Raw genomic sequence first — 26,154 nt, 5'->3', positions numbered from 1 at the left:
ACTGTGCATTTAAAATATGTGGATTTTTTTCAATAAATACAGTATTTTTTTCTTTTTGTTTATTATGTTATGTTAGTCACCATACAGTACATCATTAGTTTTTGATGTAGTGTTCCATGATTCATTGTTTGCGGGAATAAAGTATTTCTGCTAGCTTACCTTATTGTAAGAATACAGTATATAATACATATACAAAATATGGATTAATTGACTGTTTATACTGTTTATATTAATGGCAAGACTTCCATTCAACAGTGAACTATTAGTGTCAAGTTTTGGAGGAATTAAAATTTATACATGGAGTTCTCACTGTGTGGGTTGACACCCTAACCCCTATGTTGTTCAAAGGTCAACGTAGCTGAACTGAGAAAGAGAAAGAAATTTATCTGCCTGCATCTTCCTCTCTTTTGTTTCTCATTGGTCATCCTCTCTTTTGTTTCTCATTGGTCAAAGCTCATCTCATGGTATGTTAACTGTCCTTGTACTTTTCAGATTGTTGTTGGGGAAGTCAAATCTCACACTGTGTGATCTGGGGCTTCATTAGAATCTTGGAAGTGGTGGGAGGAGCCAGGCTTTCTTTGGGTGTAGGAGTAGGTATTCCTGTGACTGTGGAGGTGGTAGTGGAAGCTGTGCTTTTACCTTTACACCCAGAGGAAGTCAAGACAGACAGTGGTATTAGATGATGAGTTGAAGGTAATGGCTGGTGTTGACCATTGGGCAAGGACTGAGGCTATAGTAGGCAGTGAATCTGGGGAAGTGCATAGTTGGGTCTAACATAGGATGATTTATAGCAATTGCATCTGGATAACTTCTTTAAAGATTCTTTATCATATGTAAATGTGCCTTTGATAGTACCTAGGCCACAGTTGGAACTCATTGAATGTTTCTAAAGTTTAATTTTTAGGTAATGTAATCTCTTTGGTTCTTAGAGTCTCTTCAAAATTTGGATTTTTTTCACTGACAGGGAAATAATTCAATCATAATTAACATGAGAAACAATAGATACCATTCCTTTGGATACCTTTGTTAATTGAGTCTTAGAGTTGTACTGAAAAGCATTGATCTTATGGATGTATTGCTTTTCAAATGTGAGTATTCAACCAGGTCAGTATTCTTTGCTAGTGTAGACAAAAGCCAGTTGTCTAAATTTCACACAATTACAGCATAATTCAGATTAGAATTATATTACAAATATTAGAAAAATATTTTCTTATTGTCACTTATTTTGTTGTCATTGTTAGCAAGATCAGGGTAGGGTAGAACCCAGGTTCTGTGATAAGGCTAGTTGAACTGTCCAAGAACCCCAACTAGGATAAAACAAACAGACACCTAAGCACATCAAAATTAAATTGTTGAAAACAGGGATAAAATAAATATAAAATAGTCACAGCAGGGGATGTATATGAAGTAAGGAAAAAAATACATTTGAAGAGTGTTCTTCAATACTATGCCAGCCAGAAGACAGAGGAGTGACATCTTTCAGTACTGAAAGAAAATAGAATTCTATACCCAGCAAAAATATTCTTCAAACATGAAAGATAAAACAAATACTTTGTATCTAAGAAAATAGCTGAGAGAATTAGTTGCCAAAAGCTTGCACTGCAAGAAATGTTAAAGGAAGTTCTTCAGGAGAAAGGAAAATGAAACATCAATCTATACAGTGAATTAAGAGAACTGGAAATAGTAAATATGTTGGTAAATATGAAAAACATTTTTCTCACTTCTAAAAATTTTAAAAATATACTTGATTGTTTAAAGCAAATATATTGGCTATGACTTATTTATTATACATGTAGCTGGCACATGTAACTGTATGTGTGAAATTATATATTTTGGGGTAGTGTGAGCTTTTAATTTTAATGTTAAGTCATATTAAACTCTTAAGTCAAATTAAGCAGACCTGGCCTTGGCAGTGTAGCCATAACTTTCTGATGTTAGTAAAAACAAAATTGGCTACTTGAAATTAAATCATGCCAAGGTTTTGATACAATTGTCTTAAGATATTAATGACACACTTCAAAAACATTGATAAGAAGTGTCCAGATTCTCAGATGTTTGTTGCGTGAGTTTTGTTTAGTTGTGTGTATTTTTTTTTTTTTCAGTGAAGGTCTGGCACGTTGCAATCCTCAAACATGTGATTATCTTTGTTGTATTGGCATATTCAGTGACTTGTACATTCAGCAGTAGCGTTTGAGCAAGTTTTATCAGCAAGCAATATTGTCAGTAAGTAAATAAGGTTTCAAAAATCACGTAAGAATGGATTTAAACTTGCGAAAGTAAAGATTGAACTTCAAGTCACTGTAGCTTTAGTAATTGCTTATTGTATTAATTTAGATGTTAACACTGCACGTGCTGTGCATATTCTGATTTTATTAAAATAAAAAGTTGAACTGCCCAGCCTCCTTTGTTGTTGTCAATTGTGGTTTATTATTATAGGTGAAAATAAAGTTGTGCTCTTGCCTGAAAAAAAAAAAAAAGGCTCAAAAGATTGGGGAAAGGGAATGGAAGTTTACTGTTGTAAAGCCTTACATAATATGTAATGTAGTAGCAGATTATTTGAAGATAGACTGTGATAAGCAATGTTTGGACATTATAAATTCTAGAGTGACCACTAAAAATGCAAAACAAAGAGGGATAATCACAAATTAAAGGGGAAGGTAGAATAGAATACTAAAATATGTTCAATTAATCACAAAGCAGCAGGTAAAGAAGAACAAGGAAAAGAATAGATGGAACAAATAGAAAATAAATTACATGATAGTGGATATAAACACAAACATAATTCCATTAAATAAAGTGATCTTCACACTCCCATTTATTTATTTACTTATAAAAGGATTTATTTATTTATTTGAGAGGGGAAGGGCAGAAGGAGAGAGAAACTCAAGCAGACTCCATGCTGAGTGCAGAGCTTGATGCGGGGCTCAATCTCAAGACCCTGAGATCATGACCTGAGCCAAAACCAGGAGTCAGTCGCTTTAAACCAAATATTTTCAGATTGGGTAAAAAAGCAAGATCCAACTGTATGCTATTTACAAGTCCAATTAAATACCTCTGTGCAAGCAATCTCAGTTGTATCTGTCTCCCTTGTTTCTACCAGATAACCAAATAATTTGATATTTTGATGCTTATTATTAAGAAGCATGAATATATATATTATATATACTATATATTTTCCCTAAATAGTATCAGCTATTGATTTGAATATTTTTTTATTTATTTGAGAGAGAGAGAGAGAGCACAAGTGGGGGGTGAGGCAGTGGGAGAGGGAGAAGTAGACTCCCCACTGAGAAGGGAGCCCTACCTGGGGCTCAATCCCAGGACCTTGAGATTCATGACCTGAGCTGAAGCAGATACTTAACTGAGGCACCCAGGTGCCCCTTGAATGTTTTAAAATGTTACGTAAATGTATTAACAGGTGTATCATTGCCCACAGATTTTTTTTAAAGATTTTTATTTATTCATTTATTTTAGAGAGAAAGAGAGAGTGAACGGGGGGGGTTGGGGGAAGAGGAGCAGAAAGGGAGGGAGAGGTAGGGAGAAAGAATCCCAAGCAGACCCTGTGCTGAATGCAGAGCCCCAGGTGGGGTAGATCCCACAACCTGAGCCAAAACCAAGAGTGGGGTGCTCAGCCAACTGAGCCATCTAGGTGCCCTTCATTGCCTACACATTTCAACTGCATTATATTTCATTGATGAATGAATTGTGGTGTACATATAGGACTTTGGATTTTTTTTCAATTTTTTTTTTATTTTTGCTGTTATTAAGTAGCCTTTTTAATATTTTGTTCACATAGAGGATTGTTTCTCTAAATTCAGCAGTGGAATTGATGGTTCTGGTATATACATATCTTAGATTTTACTAGACATTCTGTAGCACTCCCCAAAATGCTCATTAATTACTCTTATTTTATTGTAATAATCTATTCTCTTAAGGAAGTTCCATAAGAGGTTGCATATATTTTATAGGTATTCATACTATTTATAGATATTTAAAAAATTTTATTACTATAGTAATTATGATTTTTGTGTATAGACTTTATAAATTGTAACTTTGCTGAGCTCTTATGAAGAATCTTGTACAGATTCTAATAATTTGCCTGTAGTTTTTCTCTGCCCCTCCCCAGTCATATTATTTGTGAATAATAACTTTTTTTTCCTTTCAGTCCCTATGTCCTGTCTTCCCTTGTCTCACTATATTACCTGGATTTCTGATTACAGTGATTACCTTTGTCTTGTTCATGATTTTCACTATTAAGGATAATCTTTTCTCTCTCTGTTTGCTACCTGTCAACACAGTAAGAAGGTTCTTTTCTATTGCTATTTCCTTCCTTCGTCTCCTTTCTCTCTTCCCTCCCTTCGTTTCTTCTTTCTCTCACTCTTTAAGGATCAATGGATATTGAATATAACTTTTTTTTCCTGTATCTGTTGAGGACTTCCAATTTTTTTTCACCTTAAATCAGTTAACATGGAGAATATTATTAGTGTATTATCTAGTGTTAAACTATCCTTTCATTTTTGTTATTAGCCCAGCTTTATTGTGGTAAATTTTGTTATTATGATTATACATATTGTATTTATTTTCTAATATTATATTTAGGATTTTTATCTCTCTCATTATAAGTGAATTTGGCCTATGATTTCTCATTCTCATAATGTCCTTGCCTTGGTGTCATTGTAAGGGTTTGTTAGCCTCATGAAATAAGTTGAGAAGTGTTGTACCTATTTGTATTTTTCAAAATAGCTTGTCATTTTATGGGTCTGATATAGCCTGTTTATATGGATTTTCTGTCTCTTGAATGGTTAATAGAATTTAGCTGTAAAACTATCCAGTCTTGTTGTTTTTGTTTTGTGTGTATATCTTTTACTTTTTAAGGGTAGATTTTAAAAACTGATTGATTCCTTTAAATGAGTTTTGTTCTGTTCAATTTTATGCTACCATTACCTTCTTGAACGGGTATTAGTAAATCTGTTTTCTAAGAAATATTTTATATTAATTTTTAAATTTATTGATAAGGTTTTTTTTACAGTATTCTCTTGTTAAATAATAGCATTAGTTGCTGAATGTTTAGCTATGTTCCCTTATACATTTCTAATACTATTGTACCTTTTTTCTTGTTCTATCACAAGAGTTTTTTCCATGTTCTTATTTTTCAAAAGATCAGCTTTTGTCTATGTTGATCATCTCATCTCTTTTGCATCTTTGTTTCATTGTTTATTGCTCTTAGTTTATTTAGTTATTTTATCACTCCTTGTAATTTGGGGGACTTTACTCCTTTTTTTCCTAGTGTTTTCTTTTTAGTTAAATTATAAATATAATACATAAAACAACATGACACAAGAGTGTTAGATGTTCAGTTTTCACAATATGAATACTCATGTAAACAGAACCCTATAATTTCTTGGTAATTTGCAGTTGAAATGTTTTAATCTCAGTAATCCATAACATTGCTGGGAATGTAAAGTCTTTTATTGCTTTTTAACTATTCTAAATCTATATCTTCCATATTTTCACTTGATAGCTTTTCTTTAAATATTTCTTTTTTGTGAAACTGAATGCTCTTAGGTCAGCTATCAAGCAATGCTTTGACATCTTTTTAAATGAAATTCTTTATAAAAGGCATTACAGGGGCACCTGGGTAGCTTAGTCAGTTAAGCCTCGAACTCTTGGTTTTGGCTCAGGTTGTGATCTCGTGGGTCATGGGATAGAGCTCCATGGTGTGGCTGCACACTCAGCAGGGAGTCTGCCCCACTGAATCTTTTCTTCTGTCCCCTCTCACTCTCTCTCTCTGGTATAAATAAATAAATCTTAAAAAAAAGGCATTATATATTTGATAGAATAGGAATTAAAATAGACAATGGGAGATAGAACCCAATACAAAGTAGAATTTATGGTTTTCTCATTTGTGTTTTGGTTCATATCTGGGGTATTTTTTCTCTATTGATCCATTGTTATAGAAACATATGTATATATATATACTTTCAGGGGCATCTGGGTCACACAGTTGGTTAAGCATCCAACTCTTGGTTTTAGCTCAGGTCATGATCTCACTGTCATGAGATTGAGCCCTACACCGGGCTCTGTGCTCAGCATGGAGTCTGTTTAAGACTCTCTCTCCCTTTGCCTCCCCCTCTATCTCTCTCTCTCTCAAATAAACAAATCTTTTAAGAAGAATAAATTTACTTTTGTATTTTTGCACTTTTTTCTCTATTTTTGTTTATTTACTTGTTTCTACATAGTAGAATTATATTAGTTAATAACCCAGTGCTTCTCCCCATTAACCTATTTTCTCAGTTTTTAAACTCAATACTTTTTATTGTATTTCTCTGGCAGTATAGTTTGGTGGTTTTAAAAATGAGCAATTTGCATCATTGTTTCTAAATATAAGTTTTAATAACACAATCTGTTTGAAAACTACCAGTCTGAGAAATCCTTATATTAGTAAAATGGTAATGATGTGATCACATGAGACTTCAATATAATGAATGCATTTAATGCAACTTCTGTGAAATTGGATGTGTACTAGTTATTTTTATACTTTTGACACTTATTTACTAATAAAGCTATTTTTTAGTAAGTCATACAGGATTATGAAATTATTAGAAACAAAATAACCATAAAGAGCATTCTGATGGTTGCCTTGAGATGTTTATTTCCCCTTATATACTCAGATTAACCTTACTTCTGTGAACATATCTTTCATTGGTTTTAAAAGATATGTTTAAAATATATGTAGTATTATTATTGGGCCTCTCCAATATGCTTGTTTCTACGATTTGTTTGTAGGCATGAAAATACTTATCCTTAACCTGATACATATGATCATGTACACTAGTTTTTTTTAATTTGAAGGAAATTTGGGAGTCATTTAAGAAGGAAAATAGCATGATTTTGTCAAGGTCATCCAATCTTTTTTTTTTTTCTTTTTTTAAAGCCTGGGCTCAACTAAAGTTTTATATGTTCTGGTCTGGTATATTAACACTGAATGTTTCTTAGAAACCATCTATGTACCGAACTAGGATTTTCTTTTCCAGTTAGCTTTTCCTAAAGTTAGCCAAAGAGGAGAGAGAAAGAAAAATCTAGGTGATTTTTTCGAAGTTTTAAAAACATTTCTATTATTGAAATATAGTTGACATACAATGTTATATTAGTTTTACTTGTACAATATAGTGATTTGGTAATTCTATACAATATGCCATATTCACTATGGTAAGTGTAAGTACTATCTGTCACCATATACTGTTATTACAATGCTATGGACTATATTCCCCATGCTGTATTTTCCTCCCCATGACTTAATTATTTTATAATTGGAAGTTTGTATCTCTTAATCTCCTTCACCTATTTTGCCTGTGCCCCTACCCCTTTTACCCACCCCCTTTCCTCTGCAAACAACTGTTTGTTCTCTGTATCTATGAGTCAGTTTCTGTTTTGTTTTGTTTTTTTCAGGTTTTTGGTTCATTTGTTTTGTTTTTTTTAGATTCTACATATAAGTGAAATACTTTTGCTCTCTCTAGATGGACTTAAGTGACTTTCCCCAGGGTGTTTTTGTTGAATTTGAAAATCTAATTACTTGAAATAGGTAATACACATTGAAATGACTAATAATTAGCATAAGTGATAATTGCCATAAATATTAATTGCCACAAACTAAAAGGCAACTTACTGAATGGGAGAAGATATTTGCCAATGACATATCCAATAAAGGGTATCCAAAATATATAAAGAACTTATACAACTCAACACCCAAAAAACAAGTAAGACATAAACAGACATTTCTCCAAAGAAGACATACAGATGGCCAATAGACATATGAAAAGATGCTTAACATCACTCATAATCAGGGAAATGCCAATCAAAACTACAATGAGATATCAGCTCACAACTGTCAGAGTAGCTAAAATCAAAAACACAAGAAACAAGTATTGGTAAGGATGGGGGAGAAATAAGAACCTCTTGCACTGTTGGTGGGAATGCAAAGTGGTGTAGCCACTGTGGAAAACAGTAAGGAGGGTCCTCAAAAAATTAAAAATAGAGCTACCCTATGATTCAGAAATTGTACTACTAGATATTTACCAAAAAGATTATAAAAACACTAATTCAAAGGGAGTTATGCACCCCTATGTTTATAGCAGCATTATTTACAATAACCAAATTATGGAAGCAGGCCAAGTGTCCATCAATAGATGAATGGATAAAGAAGAAGTGGTATGTATATACAATGGAACATTATTCAGCCATAAAAAAGAACGAAATCTTGCCATTTGCAACAATATGGATGGAACTACGGAGTATAATGCTAAGCAAAGTAAGTCAGTCAGGGAAAGAAATACCATATTATTTCACTCATATGTGGAATTTAAGAAACAAAACAAGTGAGCAAAGGAAAAAAAGAAAGAGAGAGAAACCAAAAATCAGACTCTGAATTATAAAGCACAAACTGATGGTTACCAGAGGGGAGGTGGTTAGGGGCATGGGTGAAATAGTACACTTATGATGAGCACTGAGTACTATAGGGAATTGTTCAATCAGTATATTATACACCTAAAATCATATAATATTGTATGTTAACTATACTGAAATTAAAATAAAAGGTTTAATGAAAAAAAAAGTGTGAAAACCATCATTTTCAAATTTTAGATTAAGTGATGAATCAATATACATACATGTAATTGCACAATATAGATCTTTATAGATCTTGAATGTTAGCAATTCAATATATGCACTTTTCCTTTTTTATGTATGAATATTTATGTGTACATTGAAATGACACTTTTAGTTGTCTGTTTAGAATTCCATTAACCCTATCTTCAGAGAACATTGATTTTATTCCACTAGCTATTCCTCCGGAATGCAAACATATGTTTATGAGAAGTAGACCCCATGGCCAACTTTAGGGATAGGCCTAGTTGTTTTAAGAGCAGTCTCATTTTTTTTGCCCATAGAGTGGAGCACTTGTCTGTAAGGCATAAAATAATGTGATTGACATCTGTGGGGTATTTAATATTTGATATTACTATTACCCTCAAGTTGGTCTACATTAGCATAGGTTAGTTACTTGTTAGATTTAGTTCAAATGGGCTTTTGTCCATTGTTTCTTAGGAGATCTACAAGTTAAAAAATCTTAGGTATTAACTTTTTATTACAAAATATTATACAAAAAAATAAACATGACAAATTTCATTGATAATAATGCTGATAGATTTGTCACTGTTAGAGAAGAAAGTTACAAATATAAATGTGGAAAGGGCAAAACTACAATGAATTGTGTGGCATTGGATCGGAAATTGGAAGCACTGACTTCACACCAATATGTATGTTCCCTAGCTCTGTGCACTGACAAGCTTGGAAATGGTATCACACATTAGCAGGCAGCATATCCTGTCCCCAGATCTTTATGGCCAAATACTATTCCTCACTGAAAGGTAACTGGGCTCTTGGGAGAAATGGCAGATTCCAGGGCAGGATCAGGGAGAGTGTAAGATGAACCTTGAATATTTTATTGTGCCAGAAAATAACAGGTGTTTAAAAAATGATGGCAATATGTCAAAAAGATATAAATCACTTGAAGGACCTTTCATTGGCTAAATCCAGGACGATTTGAGCATCAAAATAAACAAATGATATAAATAAATTTTAACCCATTGAATAAAACAGCAATTTACGAGTACATACTGCTATAAACACAAAAATGAATAAATAAATGGGGAGAAGAAAACACTTTTTAATACCATAGAATATCAGCTAATAAATGTAGAAGGAATGATGAAATTAGAAAATCATCATGTGACAGCTGTATGAGTATAATTAATTCAGCACAAAACATCAATAAATCCTAAACTAGTAGTTGCATATTTGAGGAAGAACAGGATATTTTATATAATTTCAAAGTACCCCCAACCAAATACTTATTAATTACAAAGAGGAAAAAACTAAATTCACAGTGGGGAAATCAGGTAGATTATCACCTTAATCAAGTGATCAAAGTTAACACTACCAGTTGAGGAAAACATGCAATGAGAAGAAAACAACATTGCTTCTGTGAAATTCCTTGAGTTTAGTTAGAAAATAAATGAGATAGAACATAGGAACAACAAGTCAGTCTTTGGGACAAATGAGAAATTCAGGTTGGTCATACGCAGTTAGAATGATGCTGGATGTATGATCAAAGAAGCCAGGGCTAGGGATATAGGCCCTTGATACATATATTCAAGGGAATGAGATACCCAAAGGTATGTGGAATGGATGAAGTATGGGGAGCACCAGTGTTTAACAGGCAGACTGAGGAAGAGTACATATGAAGGTGGTAAAGAAGAAATCAAGATGGAAAAGGGGAGAATTGGGACAGTGCTGGCTGGGAAACCAACAACTTAGTTTCAAGACCAAATACTCAGTAGTGCCATATGTCACAGAGAGATTCATAAATGAGGACAGTTTGTCCCATAGTACAATCGGATATCGTGGTATTGTCATATCTGCAGCAGGTATTGTCTAAAACAATCATTTGTTTCCTGAAATGTAAGTTTTCCAGAAGATGTGCCATTCCTTCCCTCTACTGCAACACCTTATGAATGACAAAACTAGTTGAGGTACAGTGTGTTGTGAATTGTACTTGTGTACTTTATAGTTAGGGCAATAGTGTATTGGGGCAGGAGTTGGCCCACGGCAGTCCTGGTTCATACTTGCTGTCCTGGTGTCACAGAGTTCCCTTTCACTCTCAAAATGTTCTGGCTTGGATGGTGAATTATATGGTCACCCTATTTTAGGTCTCTGTTGGCAGAATATTCCTATCCTATATGAAGCTGGGGAGCTGATAAGCATGTCTCTTAGCCAGTTCTTGACATCTTTTATTGATCAACCAGAGGCTTATTCACTTCCCTTATAATCCTTCTAAATCAGCTTTCCAATAATCCCTCTATTTCACCAAACTTTACATGAAATAGAGGCTTCATGAGATGATAATGTGCAAATTTGAAAAAATATTGGTCAAGAAACATTGGAAATGACATATTCAAGTTCTCATTAAGAGATTGACAAGGCAACTTCCCAAAGTTGTTAATATATTGTCCTAAAATGACCATATTTGGGGAACTTGGTTCATGTTTGCTTCAATGTAAATACATGCAAACTAAGAAAAATAAAAACTTTTAACTTCAAATAAGTCAAACTTGGTTATTGTGATTTTGTTAGATTTAGAGTGTATCAGAACATTTCATCTACACTGAACACAGATATATTGGACGTTCCTAGTGAAATGTGTTTAAACCTTTGGGCTAAATAGAAAAAAATGTACTTTTAGTCTGTAAACCTTTGTCTCTGGTAACTTACTGAAAGCTCTGAATCAGAAGAATTCACTAATGTTACCTGAGAATCAAGGAAAGGGAGTTCATATTGAGAAATTATGATTATATATATGTGTTTATTTAGGAATTACAGAGATAAGAATAGATGCCATCTAAGATGTTTGCATCTAGAACTTATTGTTTTCCCTCATCCTTTAGCCACCAGTTTTTGGTACCATCTGGACAGAATAAAACTTTTTATTATCTGTATGATAATTGAAACAATCTTGGGTTTCATAAATTCTCCTAAAATAACCAGTTTAAAGGGATTATAAGTATTGAAATATCAAGGCTCGTGACCTTTAGATCTATAATCCTATTTTCAATTACTCTTTGTCTCATCAGAAAAAAACAGTCTGAAGGTGTATTAGTTAGCGGTCAAAGTAGACACAAAACTGCCTTTTCTCTACCTCAGGATCATTGAAGCCAAACATATACTTGCTTCTCATTCCTCTTGACTCATTAAGCTCTTAGCATGCAGTAGTACACACTGCCTGCCTTACTGGTTTTATACTAGAATTGTAGATGTCCTTGCTCTTTCAATATGGTTGAATATGTGTCTCTTCTTCTGTCGGCACTTTGTAATAGTAAACACAGCATTTGCTGTTTTGTTTATTCGGTGCCATATTATTGTAACCTTAGAAACTTTTTGACAGTACAGTTGACATAATAAAGTCCTTTATTTCACTTGGTCTTAGCCAAAAGGCCGAGAAGCGATTATATAAAATCCTTTATTTGAAAGATAGTATAATTTATGTCACTAATGACTTTTTATTGACAATTAAAAGGTATATCATGGACCAATCCTAGTTTAACTAACCTATCCCCTTTTGCAAATATAATACAAGAAATTAACTGAAGTACATTTCCCATTTTGCTGAATTTAAAACCTGTAAATAGTAATGATCATTTTCCAGTTAGGAACATGGTCACTTACTTGATAGAAATTCTCTCTTTCTCAGATTTGAAGTGTTTATCCCTTTGATATTCGTGCAAAGTTCTGAATTTAAAAAATGATAATTCCATGGGACCCTGTTACTGCAACATCCCCTTCCCCCAATGATGAGCATTGTTGATGGTACATGCAAGGCAGCTTTTTGTCTATTCTGGGCAGTATAAATTTAATGTGTTGTTTTCAAGTATGTCATGTGTCCAGATGCCACGGCAATCTGTGCATTAAAAAGGCATTAAAATAAAAGTAAGTAAAATATTTGTGGGTATTTTTTGATGGAGGCTAGGGAATTAGTGATACAATTATGTTTAGATAAACCAGTTCTAAGGTTTCAGGAAAAACAAGAGCCTTATTTTCTTACAGCAATTATAAACATTTTATAATGTATATTTATAATACTCCCCTACCCTCACCATTTACCCCTATCTATTTCTCCCTATTACTCCTTATATTACCTATTTCTGTTAATGACATACCATCTTTCTAACCGAGTATTTTGCCAAGTGTGGTCCATGTACCACTTGAGATTGAAAATCCTGGCAGGGAGTTGGTGCTTGTTAAAAATTCAGCTTCCTTGGTCTCTCCCCCACCTTACCGGCTGGGTATCTTTGAATAATGAGGCCTGAGACTTTGTATCTTAATCCTCACTCAAGTTTAAAAGCACCATTATCTTCAGCTTTTCCTCTGCCTCATACCCCCTTTCTGCTCTTCCCAAATTCTGAAAAGTCAAACACCAAATGTCTCTTCCTTTCTACTTGCTGTGTTGCTCTCTTAGTAGATTGCCTTTGGAAAGTACCTAAATTTGTTTTAAGCTTGTTAATTATCTTCTAACCTTCTAGCCTTTCTAAACATATTAAAAAGTATCTGATTTGATTACCTCATTGCACAATACCCTCTTATGGTCTCCTGTTGAATTTAGAAAAAGTTTGAAGTTTCAGCCGATTTTTAAAATCTTCCTCAGCTTTGTCATATTGTCTTATTTAGCCTCCACCAAAGAGGCTGAATGATCTCATAGTCCCTGCTGAGGCCTTCCATCTACTTCCAGCAGCGTTTCTCAAATGCTAGTGCACAGAATTACCTATAAGCTGGTTAAAAAGAAAAGTAGTGATTCTTAAACATTAATGGCCAAAAAACAAGAACAAAAACAAACAAAAAACCACAAAAAACCCCTGGAGATTCATGGACCTGAGCTCTTGAGCTTTTGATTCAGTAGGACTATGATGGGGAAATCTGCATTTTAATGAACATCCCACACAACTCCTGATGTTGGTGTTGGATGGACAGCATTTTGACAAATGCTGACCTAGAGCCTCTAGTTGCTCCTGGTGAGTTGGTACCTAACTAGACTCTAGAAACCTGAGTCTTTCTTCTGAAGTGTTCAGTTCCAGCCAGGGGACCTTTCCAGAGGGACTGGAATTTCCTCATTTTACCCAGGCCACAGGTGACTCCTGAAGAGGCCTGCGTACTCAATGCAGTTTTGAGATAACCTAATTCAAGATATTACACATTCCTGTTATCTTTATTTGCCATCCAAGATGACACATATAACTATTTGTTCTTCCCTGAACACTTATGCCCATGTTATTCTGTGGCTTATTTTTATTCTTTTACTGGACCAATCTCTTACTATTCTCTTTCTTCTATTTTTCTTTATATCATTCTTGAACCCTATCCATCCTCAAGCACTTCATTGATTATCAGTTTTACCTCTTGACATTAATTGAAACCTGATTTTTCTCATAGACACCATTTCTGTAAAGCCTTAACTGGAGACTCTTCTTTAATTCTCCACATACCTGTGGATTAAAAGTCTGGTTGTTATCTTTTTATTTTCTTATTGCCACTTCTAGTTCATTTACTTTTCCATGCATCTAAAAACAAACAAGACAAATGAAACAAGAAACCCAGCTCCTTTGTAGTTGATTCCATTTGACTGTAGTAACCTCAACCTCCTAATTGCTGTTAAGTGTGGATATCCAGGTCACTCCCCCGTCTTCCTAACTTAGAGTCTTTCCGCCTTAGCCCAAATCCTTCAACCATCCTGGGTGCCTTCACTATCCACATGTGTGATGTTTGTATTATCCTGGCCCTCATTTCCTTGTCTGCCATGCTGTTTTCCTATTGCTTTAGTCACTCTGGATCATAACCTACTCCATCTCAGTAGTAACATCAATCACTCCATACTCTCTGTTGATAACCTTTAGTTCTCTAGTCAAACAAAATCTAGTTCTTTTCTTCCCCAAACTTTGGTTATTTGACCTCATCCAAATTTTAAAGTCCCAAAATTGGTTCACTTTCTGCTTAACTCTACACCCTCTGCTGTCTTCACTTCCTTCTCTAGCTTTAGACGCCGTGACACATCACTTTATCCACTTTATATAGTATCCTAAACTTTTTTGCCTTACTGCCCTTCTGTCATGCCTCTCTGGGAAAACCTAAACTTGTTTAATCCACCTATCTATCCCTTCCCAACGCCAGCAGTGAACAGCTGAGCACTCAGGAAAAAAAAATGCTATTTTTCAATCATGTAGTTTAATGCTACCATGGGTTCATGGTTACCAAATTAATTCGGTCTCATAGTGTTTCTCATTAATCCTGTTTTCCCTGGATAGCCTTTTCTATTTTGCCCCTGCATAAATATCCCCAGCATAAATTCCAGCCTCTGCACTCAAATTTCCAAAGTTTCTACCTTCTATTTCACTCTTAGAAGATAATCATGCCTCCTACTTCATAGTGAACGTGGAGCTGCCAGGTGAAACTTCTTTGGACTACCAAACCTCAAAACTTACATTAATCTTACCCATCCTTTTTTCATCTCTACTGTTAAAGTGAAAGAGGTAGTTTGCTGTGATTATTACTTCAAGTGTGCACTGAATTCTATCTCTTCCTACCTACTTGAAAATTTTTTTTTTTTTAATTTTTTTCCCTGTCTTTTCACCGCCTCACTTTCTATTGGCTCCTTCTACTTACTGTTTAGACTGACTCTGATTTCCATCTGTACTCAAAAACAAACAAGCCGTCAAGAGTAAAACAAAACAAAGTATAACAAAAAAATCTTCCCTAACCTCTCCCTCTCTGAGTAATATCCTATCTCTCCCCTTCCCTTTACTTATTTTATAATAGATTTGTCTATGCTTTCCAGCTCTGCTTTCTTACATCTTATATATTCCTTTGCCCACGGGAAGTAAGTGTTTTAATGAGTGTTTTAGGGAAGAGGCAAGGATCACCATTGTTAAATGATGTTACAAGGGCACATCAAACTGATGAATACTCACTCGATTTAGGTCTAAAGGAGCCATTGCTTCTTTCACCCAGCACACTGTTTTTGAGATTTATCTCCATTGTTGCATATTATCAGTATTTTTTTTTCTGAGTAATATTATACTGTATGAATAAAACACAATTTATCAGTTCTGCTGTTGATCAACATGAGGGTTATTTCCAATTTTTGGCTATTATGAATAAAGATACTATGAACATCCTTGTACAAAGCTTTTTTGTGGGTGTGTGTGTTTCTCTCTCTTAGATAAATACCTAGGTGTAGAATTGCTGGCAGTTAACTTTGTAAGAAATTGCCAATTTTTCCAAAGTGGTTGTGATTTTACACTCCCATCAGCAATGTACTAGAAGGTCAGTTGCTCTACATCCTCCCAGTATTTTGTATAGTAAAACTTTATTTGAACCATTCTAGTGGGTGTAGTGGTATTTTAATTCTTATTTTAATTTGCATTTTGCTGACTACTAATGGTATTGAGCTTTTTCATGTACCTATTTGTCATCTGTATATCTTCTTTGATGAAGTTGCTGTTCAAGTCTTTCACCTATTTTTTTATTGGGTTGTATGTTGTATATTACTGAGTAATTCTTTATACATTCTGGATGTAAGTTCTTTTTTCAGATACAGGTATTATGAGTATTTACAAGCTATCTGTAAATTACATATTTATTTTCTTTTTTCTTCCTGGTATCTTTTGATGAGCAAAAACTAATTTTGATGAAGTTCAGTACATCCTCTTTTTTTCTTTTCTTTTCTTTATAGTCTATACTGTTTGTGTTCTAGAAAATATTTGCCTACTCCAAAGTCATAAAGATAATCTCTTTTTTTCCTAGTAGCTTTATTGTTTTAGCTCTTTTGTTTAGGTCTATGATCTATCCTCAGTTGATTTTTATTTATTTATTTATTTGAGAGAGACAGAGTGAGCATGAGCAGTGGGAGGGGCAGAAGGAGAGGAAGAAACAGGCTCCCCACTGAGCAGGGAGCCAGACATGGGACTTGATCCCAGGACCCTGAGATCATGACCTGAGCCAAAGGCAGATGCTTAACCATCTGAGCCACCCAGGCGCCCCTATCCTAAATTGATTTTTTTTTTAATTTTATTATGTTATGTTAATCACCATACATTACATCATTAGTTTTTGATGTAGTGTTCCATGATTCATTGTTTGCATATAACACCCAGTGCTCCATTCAGTATGTGCCCTCTTTAATACCCATCGCCAGGCTAACCCATCCCCCCAGCCTCCTCCCCTCTAGAACCCTCAGTTTATCTCTCAGAGTCCGTAGTCTCTCATGGTTCGTCTCCTCCTCTGATTCCCCCCCTTCATTTTTCCCTTCCTACTATCTTCTTCATCATCTTCTTTTTTTAAACATATAATGTATTATTTGTTTCAGAGATACAGGTCTGTGATTCATCAATCTTACACAATTCACAGCGCTCACCATAGCACATACCCTCCCCAATGTCTATCACCCAGCCACCTCATCCCTCCCACCCCCCACCACTCCAGCAACCCTCAGTTTGTTTCCTGAGATTAAGAATTCCTCATAGCAGTGAGATCATTTGACACATGCTTTTCTCTGATTGACTTATATCGCTCAGCATAATACCCTCCAGTTCCATCCACATCATTGCAAATGGCAAGATTTCATTCCTTTTGATGGCTGCATAATATTCCATTGTATATATATACCACATCTTCTTTATCAATTCATCTGTCAATGGACATCTTGGCTCTTTCCATAGTTTGGCTGTTGTGGACATTGCTGCTATAAATACCAGGGTGTACATACCCCTTCGGATCCCTACATTTGTATCTTTGGGGTAAATACCCAGTAGTGCAATTGCTGGGTCATATGGTAGCTCTATTTTCAACTGGGTTCCTAAATTGATTTTTATATGTGGTGTGAGATAGGGGTCTAATTTTGGCTTTGTTTTCCCATAAGGATATACAGTTGTTCCAGCACTGTTTGTTGATACTGCATTTTAGTTCCATCATATAGCTGAAGGATGAGTCCCAACAACTAAGATTCCTTCCTTGGTATATGACTTTTTGGGGTTACACAGCTAACTATCTTGTAGTTTCTTTCCTTATGAATTTTTATGTCAGTGTTGGCTAGTGATCAGGATTTTAGAAATTACCTTTTCACCTATTGAAGTTTTGACATTTTTTTTCCTGCAGCTATAAAGGAATTTAATTTGACAAAGTGAAGATGAGATGGTCACTTTGATCCCTGAAAACTTAAGAAGACCACTGGTTAGCTCTCCAGTTTTACACAATAGGAATTTTTTCCTGCTTGTAATAACTTATCTCAATGTTATATTTATGTCAAAGTATACATTGTCTACTGTGTCACACTTTGATAGTCTCCCAAATGACTAATTTTTTTCATTTCCTTAAGTGTGGAGAATTATCTCTGAAGATCTGAATCATGTGCCCTTGCTGGAATATTAAAATATAGATTCCACAAGTGGGGGAATGTGGAAATGACATTTAAAGTACATTGTAGAGCATGAGTAAATTCATAAAAATGTGAATGAGCTTGTCAAAATCATGGAACTAAAAGCTGAATTTGATAGTGCACTAGAAGATGAGTAAGGAACACAGGACAAACTTGTGTTATTAATGGTCCTGTATATTAAGAGTTTTTACTTTATCTAGGAAATGGGCCACTATTTAGATGACTTAAATATGTTGCTTACATGATCAGCTTTGAATTTTTAAACCATCAGTCTGGGAATAATGAATGCATCAGATTAGGGACAAGTGTCTTCTTTATTTATCCACTACTTTGTTCATCCCAACATCTGGCATAAGATTTTATTTTCATGATTGGTTCTTAATTCTGATCCAGTCATAACCAAACATCTTTTCCGCCTATTTATAACTTCATACTAAAGTAAGAATTTTTTTAAGGAAGGGTCTTTTAGCCTTAAAAACTGAGATGATTATTTTTTTCTGTGGTCATAGGTTGAATTTTTTAATAACCTGTGTTTTGATCTATATTTAAATGTCACAGTCTGGATTGAATGCTTTTTCTGGAAGCAGAGACATATGTGAAGGCTTCAGGTTTCTTATTTCTTTACTTGTTCTTTCTGGATTTCATAAAAAAGGTATAAATGAGCAATGAAATAACGTGGTTGGAATGTGATAGGATATTGCACTACCTTTGTTTGTTTTTAAAGGTCACATATTGTACTTAAAAATACGTGTGGCAAATTGCTGTGTAAAATTCAGGTTAAGAAAGGATATTAAATACAAAAACACTCTCTTTAACCTGAAAAGTCCTGAAGAGTGTAAAGTTTTAATTAAATAAAAATTAATTATGAGGTATTTTAATATGCAATTTAGGCATTAAATAAAATTAGCATTTTTTCTTCCTTAAGTATGTGTTATAAAGTTTCAGGAATGTTAAAAAGTTCTCTGATGATTTAATCTGAAATCATTCCTACAGCGAAATTCATAAATAATAAATATTATCTTATTAATCCATATTTTAGTTTAGCTGGGTCTCAGAGCAAGTTAGTTCCTCAGGGAATGTGGTGTTCTTTATAAAAGAAGGTGATGAGATGTAATCTCCAAGGAATTAAATTGTGAAAACAGTCTTGGTATTGTACATGCTAATATAAATCTGTTATTCCCTTTCCGCATCTATCACAACACATTTTAAATTGTGGCTGATCTTGTATGCAAATAGCTGTCTTATTAGAAATTGCGGCTCTATGTGCTAATGTCTCTCTGGATTTCTTGGGAGTTTGCTATCTAACCATCAAAGCAATAGAAATGAATGATGATTACTGCAAGGCTTTGAAGAACAAAGAAAAGTCAGAACATTTTAGAGGTTCTAGATGTCTGAGGTGCTGACAGTTTGTACCATACACATGAATGGGAATCTCTTTAGATCATTTAAAATAGCCTCAATGTGTTTATTAGAAAAGTAAAATATTTTCTACCTTCTTGTGTTTGTTACAGCTAATAAAATGTAAGGTATTTGTGCATGGGTGTGTTCTTTAGATGTTTTTTTGTTTCAACATTTGGTAAAATTTTATTTTGCTTAAAGAATAGAATAGAATAAATAAAGAATGGAGTAGAATAATTTCAGAGAATAAAGTTTTAATTTTTGAAATTTTGGTTAAGGATTATCAGTCACCAAAATCATTGGGAACAAAAATTTAAAGCTAGTTCCTCTTTAATGTATCTCTTAGGTTCAAGTTCTTTTAAGGATTTTATATTCACAGGTTTTATACATATAAAATGTATCAATTCATAGAGTATAGGCCTAGGTTCTTTAGCTTTTTTTTGGTATCACTTTGTTCATTTAAAGTACATTTTAAATTAAGTAAAATCTAATTCCTTTTGTTGAAAAGATATTCTCTATGAATCCCTTCCTTTTTTATTTACAACGGGTAAGGAATGAATAAAATATTGGCTTTTGAAGTGTTATCTCTGTTAGGATGCTGGTTTAAATGACCAAGCAGGAATTGAAGGAAGCATAGTGAGTGACTGTTTTGGTAGGTGGCCTTAGTATTTTGCATTTTAAAAATTTAAGCTATTCCATAAAGGCAACAGACAAAACTAAATTGAAGAGGGAATAATGTCTGTGTATTTATTTATTTAAACTAACTTCTCTCCTGAAATGGTGATATTTTTTCTAGCCCCGCATAATCAGGATTAAAATAACTTGACTCCTCTTTACAATTAGTAAATGCAAAACACTATGCAAATGGATTGCTATATTAATAAATTATAACATATCTATTGATATTTTTTATGATGCTTGTATTAATGTTCTGAATAATAACAAGGGAGAATATAGGGTTAGGTGATGTCTTGGTTTCATTTCTGAAATTTTACTGTTATATTATCTTAGATGTGATAGCTACATGGTTTATGAGAGGTGAAGATTTAATTTATTTGACTTTGTCTTACTTTGCACATTCTCAAATATTACCATGATATTAAATCTGAAGATTATTATGTATAGAAAAATGGATTTTTAGCAGAACTTATAATTTTCTTACACATAAGTAGTAATTATTAATTTGGGGATGCCTTTTACAGTATTGGGTGGTATCATTGTTAGGATTGCTCTGTGTGACCATATGTATAAATAAACAATACAGTTTGATCTGAACAGATTTCAAAGACATTTGGCATTTGAGAACCTTAATATTGTTCTTTAGGAAAATTACAGTTTAATAATTTATATGGAGACATCTATACATAGTTGTTTTAGTTAGGGTGGTACTACCTACTGTAACAAACAAATATAAAGTGTATAGAGGCTCAGATGCTACAAGTTAATTCTTGTTCTCACAGCAGTGTGAAAGAGAAAAACAAGTTGGTTGAGTAGGTTTCCTTTGTGTAGTCCTTCAGGATCCAGGAAGTCACAGGCTCTGCCATCCTCATCACATTATTTCCAGCATCACTCTGGGGGCCATTTCCATTTTAGCCACATAAATGAGTACATATGGAAAGTTTTTATAGGTTAGTTCTAGAAGTAGCAAACACTAATTTATTCATATTCTGGTGGCTGAAACTCAATCACATGCCCACAGCTAATATAGAAGGAGGCTGGAAAAGTTGTCAGGTGAGCTCAGGAAACAAAACAAAACAAAACAAAACAAAACAAAGGAGAACATGTATTTTAGTAAGCAGCCAGCAATTTTTCCTATAGTTCACCTTTCTGGTCATGATATAGCCATGCATATCCTTTTTCCTGACTCTTTAGTAGGAAAATCCTAAAGTTCCCCGCTTACTGCATCCAGGACAAAGCCAAGGATCTCAAGCCAGAGCATAGTGCTCCCTCTTAGGTTGGAATATGCTTCCTTGAAGTTTACAGACTATAAAATTTTCCTAATGGTGAAGCAGAAGGTAACTGCTTCATATCTCCTATAATCAGTCCCATTTAGAAAGGAAGGATGGGAAGAATGGGAAACATACAGGAAGCACTGATCCAGCATGATAAGAAAACCTGCTGTTCGTGAGGCCACTGAGAATGCCCATTGTACTAACAGAAGTTTCTTCCTTGGAGTCTAATTATGGTTTTTTAGAGAAGTTCCCTTGTCCGTTGTTCTTTATGGCCCTCCCTTCTGGATGGTTCTCCTTTCTGGTCACATATGAGGTGGATGTTCCAAATCTACAGATTTTGCCTTCCTTGGGGGCTGCAATCTGCCGGTTTAAGTTTAGAGGTCCAAGGATTGGTTTTCATTCACATACTTTTTTAGACAAAGTTGATTTCCTTGTAAATATAATTCCCTCAGATTTTATACCCTTCTTATTATTTCTGCTTAGTTCCATGTGACCGTGCAATCTCTGCCACATATATTTTTTTAGTTTTTATTTAAATTTCAGTTCGTTGGCAGTGTAATATTAGTTTCAGGTGAACAATACAGTAATTCAGCCCTTCCATACAATACCCTGTGCTCATCACAAGTGCCCTCCGTAATCCCCCTCACATATTTCACCCATCCCCTCACCCACCTCCCCTCTGGGAACCATCAGTGGGTTCTCTATAGTTCAGTCTGTTTCTTGGTTTGCCTCTCTCTCCTGTCCTTTTTTCCCTTTGCTTGTTTGTTTTGTTTCTTAAGTTCCACATATGTCTGCCACATATTTAAATTCAATAAAAATAATAAGATTTGAAAGATGTGTTGTGGATTAAATCAAATAGTGCATATAATGTAGTAAGCATGAGAATATTAGTAAATGGTAGTAATTTATATTGTTTACAGAAGAAGAGACAGAAGTAGAACTCTAATTTATGCACTTTTGTTACCTATGTCATGCTTATTAAAACAAGATTCAAAGTATCTGAGATTCAAACTTTAGCCTTTTTGTGTAACAGAATAGGTAATTGGAAAGAAACATACTGCCAAGAGCATGCCTACAACTCCAACCCATCTGAATAAATGGTACATGATTTTCACATTTACAGATAATACGAACAGTTTGATTTAATTGAGTATTGATAGTACTTGATAAGATGAATATTACCAAGAACAAATAATTGGGAAATTTAATTACCAGCAATTGTATCCTTGATAATTTATTTGAGAGAATTTTGTGTTCTTTACTGATATCTAATGGGAATAAGTCAAAGACATTTTTACCCATTGCTTTAAAAATGAATTTTATGGAATAAATTATTCCTGAAGTTTGTAGATAGTCCTTTTGATGTTTTAGGACTTCATCATAATTATTTTCTTTCTTTGCAGCAGGCATTTTGGAGATCAAAGATGGGTAGAAAAGATGCCTCCACTATAAAACTTCCTGTTGATCAGTACAGAAAGCAAATTGGTAAGCAGTGAATTCCCTTTGATACATTCCTGTGAATTAAGATAAAGAAAAAGGCAATTATGTGTGATATTAAGAAAATAACTTTTCCTTAATACATACGATACACAGAATATGAATAACGAAGGACTATATATATTTAAAGAGCAAAAAATAAGTGTAGCCTACTTAACAATGGAGAAATACACATTGTGTACTTGTGATTTTCAAAGCTCTTATAATTTTTATGAATTTAATAAAAGCAAAAATACATTTCATTATTTTTCTTAAGGCTAGATGCATTTATATGGTGAATATTTTTAGTGTTATCATCTATTAAATCATTTATTTTTATCCATGTAAAAACTTTTAATTTTGTTGACTCAATGACAATAATTGATAAGCCTGAAATTCTTCTTTAAAATTTTACTTTAATAAAATGGTGGACTAGAGAAAAGTCCACTAGTCAACGTACAAAAATAACAGGAAACTTACCTATTTTATACTATGCTCTAAGTACAGGATTTTCTACCCATTTTTTTCAAGGGTACATGGAGTATTTATAAAAAATTACCCACATACAAAGTTACAAACCAAGTCCCCCCAGTTTTAAAGAATCCGTATCCTAGAACTACAACTTTGAACAAAGTTTAGTAAATTAGAAATCGGTTAGAAGCAAAAAAGTTAACTTACCCTTTCCCATCCTGTACCCTCTCTTTTTACATGTTCCTACTCATTCCCAACCATTCCCACTTCTTTGGAAGTAAAAAAATAACAATTAATAAAAAACCTCTTCTAAAACACTGAAGGATAAACAGAGAAGTTACAATAGAAATCAGAAAAAAAGTAGAAATTATTGATACCAAGAGTATATACCTATTTTATAAATGTGATATATAAGGTGCACTCCATAAAGATATTTCTGTAAAACAAAAGAGATGCAAAATGAAAAGAATATTTACAATGTATATAACCAATTAAAGATTTATATGTAGAAAAATAAAGTCCTGCTATAAATAAATAAGGTAGTCTGGAAACCCAATAGTAAAATAGGTACAAAACATAAAGAGGCAATTCATGAAAGAGGAACTCTGAATAAACAAAATAAATACAAAACAAACAACTATTACAATAAAAAAATGAAATCAAAAGAGCCTTACAAAATGATCTAACTCATCTAACTGGTAGTCAGATAAAAGCAAATTAAAAAACAGTATTTCTAACTGATTAAATTTCCTGAGGGATGGTTTATGATGTTTGATATTTTTTTGGTATATTCCACCTTCCTTCACTTACAGGATACCTGATGAATAAATAGTGTCGGTTGTTATTTATGTGTTTAAACAGGACTGACTTATCAGATTAAAGTCTCTGATCAAATAGGATATGCTAACCACATAAAGAATAGCCATATCAGGGATCAATTCACAATTCAACTCTTAAATATACAATTCTTAGAATTTTGACAAGCGTACATACCTGTGTAACCAGAAACGCCAATCAAAATAGAAACATTTACATTTTCTCAGGTAATTCTTCATATCTGCTTCCAGTCAGTCTCTACCCACCTCCATATGCAACCACTGTTCTGATTTCTATCACCATGGATGAATTTTTTCTAAAAAAAAAAAAAGCCCTGCAAAGTTTGTTATTGAAATTTTTATCTAATAATCAATTTTGGAGAATAGGCATTAAAATCTAAAGTCTTCTGTATTATAAACATGGCATATCTTTTCTTTTATTTAGTTCTATTCATATTTATTAGAGCCAAGGAAGGGTGAGACAAAATAATATAATTGTGAGGCCTCAGCCCTGTTCTTATACTAAATTGTTCAGAGGGTGCTGTGATATGCATTATATTCCTATACAAAGTTCTCTTTCCTGTTTTACTTCCTCTTGAAAATATTAGCTCCACAAGATCCACCTGTCTCAGAAGGTTCTTTGGAGAGTCATGAGAAGTGTCAGACCAGTTTGTAAACTACAGTGTTGCATGGATATGAGTTATCCTGTGTGTACTTTGCAAATACAGTAATCATAATCTAACACAATATATTAAAAGTAAAAGAATGATGATATACTTGTTCACTACTTTTAAGGATAATGCACTGCAGTCTTAAGGTTCTTATGCATATACTATAGAATATTATGATATATGTAGGTTTTTGTAAAGACAGAGAAATGAAATAGAAAAGATATTGACTAGTTAATTAATACAACCTAATTAATTAAGATATTAACTAATTCAAGGATTTTCTCAAGGAAGCATTATCTGATTTTCCGTATCAGAGTTAGAAAGTACCACAAGCCTGAGCTCATACTAATGATGATAGATCTATCACTGGCACTGTCTCCCTTAAATGGAGTCCTATGCAGATGTTTCCCAGATTTGATAAAAAATGTGAGGAGGGAATAAATCAGCCATAATTATCTTGAAGAGATACATCAGTATTGGTGGTAAAAAAAAAAAGAAATATAAATAGCAAATAAAATGAGTACCATAGTGGGTTTTTTTACTATTAAAGTTATTGATAAGCTAATTTAATTGCTAGTTAATAAACATTCACAAGGAATAGTGGTATTACATATGTGCAGTGTCTTCTTGTTATGAAATCTCACTTATTTATATAATTTTTGTATGGTCAGTCAGTAACTATATTTGTTTGGCAATACCAGTGCTGTGTTTTGAATAATGATTTTTTTTTAAAGATTTTATTTATTTATTTGAAAGAGAGAGAGAGAGCACATGAGAGGGGGGAGGGTCAGAGGGAGAAGTAGACTCCCCGCTGAGCAGGGAGCCCGATGCGGGACTCGATCCAGGGACTCCAGGATCATGACCTGAGCCGAAGGCAGTCGCTTAACCAACTGAGCCACCCAGGCGCCCTTGAATAATGATTTTAATATCACTGTTTAATATTTATCTTCTGGTAAAAGTTTTGCCTTTTCAATTATGTACTAAATGACAATGATTAATGGCTTTTAATAAAAGCTTTCTTTACAATATTCTTTGCTCAGGTAAGAATCAAATGGGCAGATGCTGTGACTGAAAACACCTTGTAGATACAGAATCCTCACATTAAATGGACACTGTTTTGATTACTATAGCATGATCTTGAAATGTGTAGTGAAGATGAAATACCTTCTCGATTTCAAGGCAATGTACCTAAGAAAAACAATATTCTGAAACATTGCTGGCTTAAAGGGGAAATAAGTTGGTTTGGGTCTTTTCATTTCTTCAGATATAATATTGTAAAAATAGAGAGTAAGATTGCCTAATATTACATGTATTATTCTAGAGATAAATTATTTCAA

The 26,154-nt window shown here is 33.7% G+C and overlaps 1 protein-coding gene across 2 annotated transcripts in view; it reads left to right on the top strand.

Moving 5' to 3' along the window:
- The window catches only part of TRIQK (triple QxxK/R motif containing), an 83,754-nt gene that overhangs the window by 21,466 nt on the left and 36,134 nt on the right, over window positions 1-26,154 (top strand). For both annotated transcript variants that reach the window (XM_021688389.1, XM_021688388.1), the window contains one exon: window positions 22,788-22,869. In XM_021688389.1, coding sequence (XP_021544064.1) covers window positions 22,809-22,869 — 61 coding nt within the window. In that variant the 5' untranslated portion in view covers window positions 22,788-22,808. The remainder of the gene's footprint in view (window positions 1-22,787; window positions 22,870-26,154) is intronic.

The sequence above is a fragment of the Neomonachus schauinslandi genome, chromosome 4 (assembly GCF_002201575.2).
Source record: "Neomonachus schauinslandi chromosome 4, ASM220157v2, whole genome shotgun sequence".
Classification (NCBI taxonomy): Eukaryota; Metazoa; Chordata; class Mammalia; order Carnivora; family Phocidae; genus Neomonachus; species Neomonachus schauinslandi.
The sequence above is the reverse complement of the archived record's forward strand: the minus strand, read 5'-3'. Positions and strand labels throughout refer to the sequence as shown.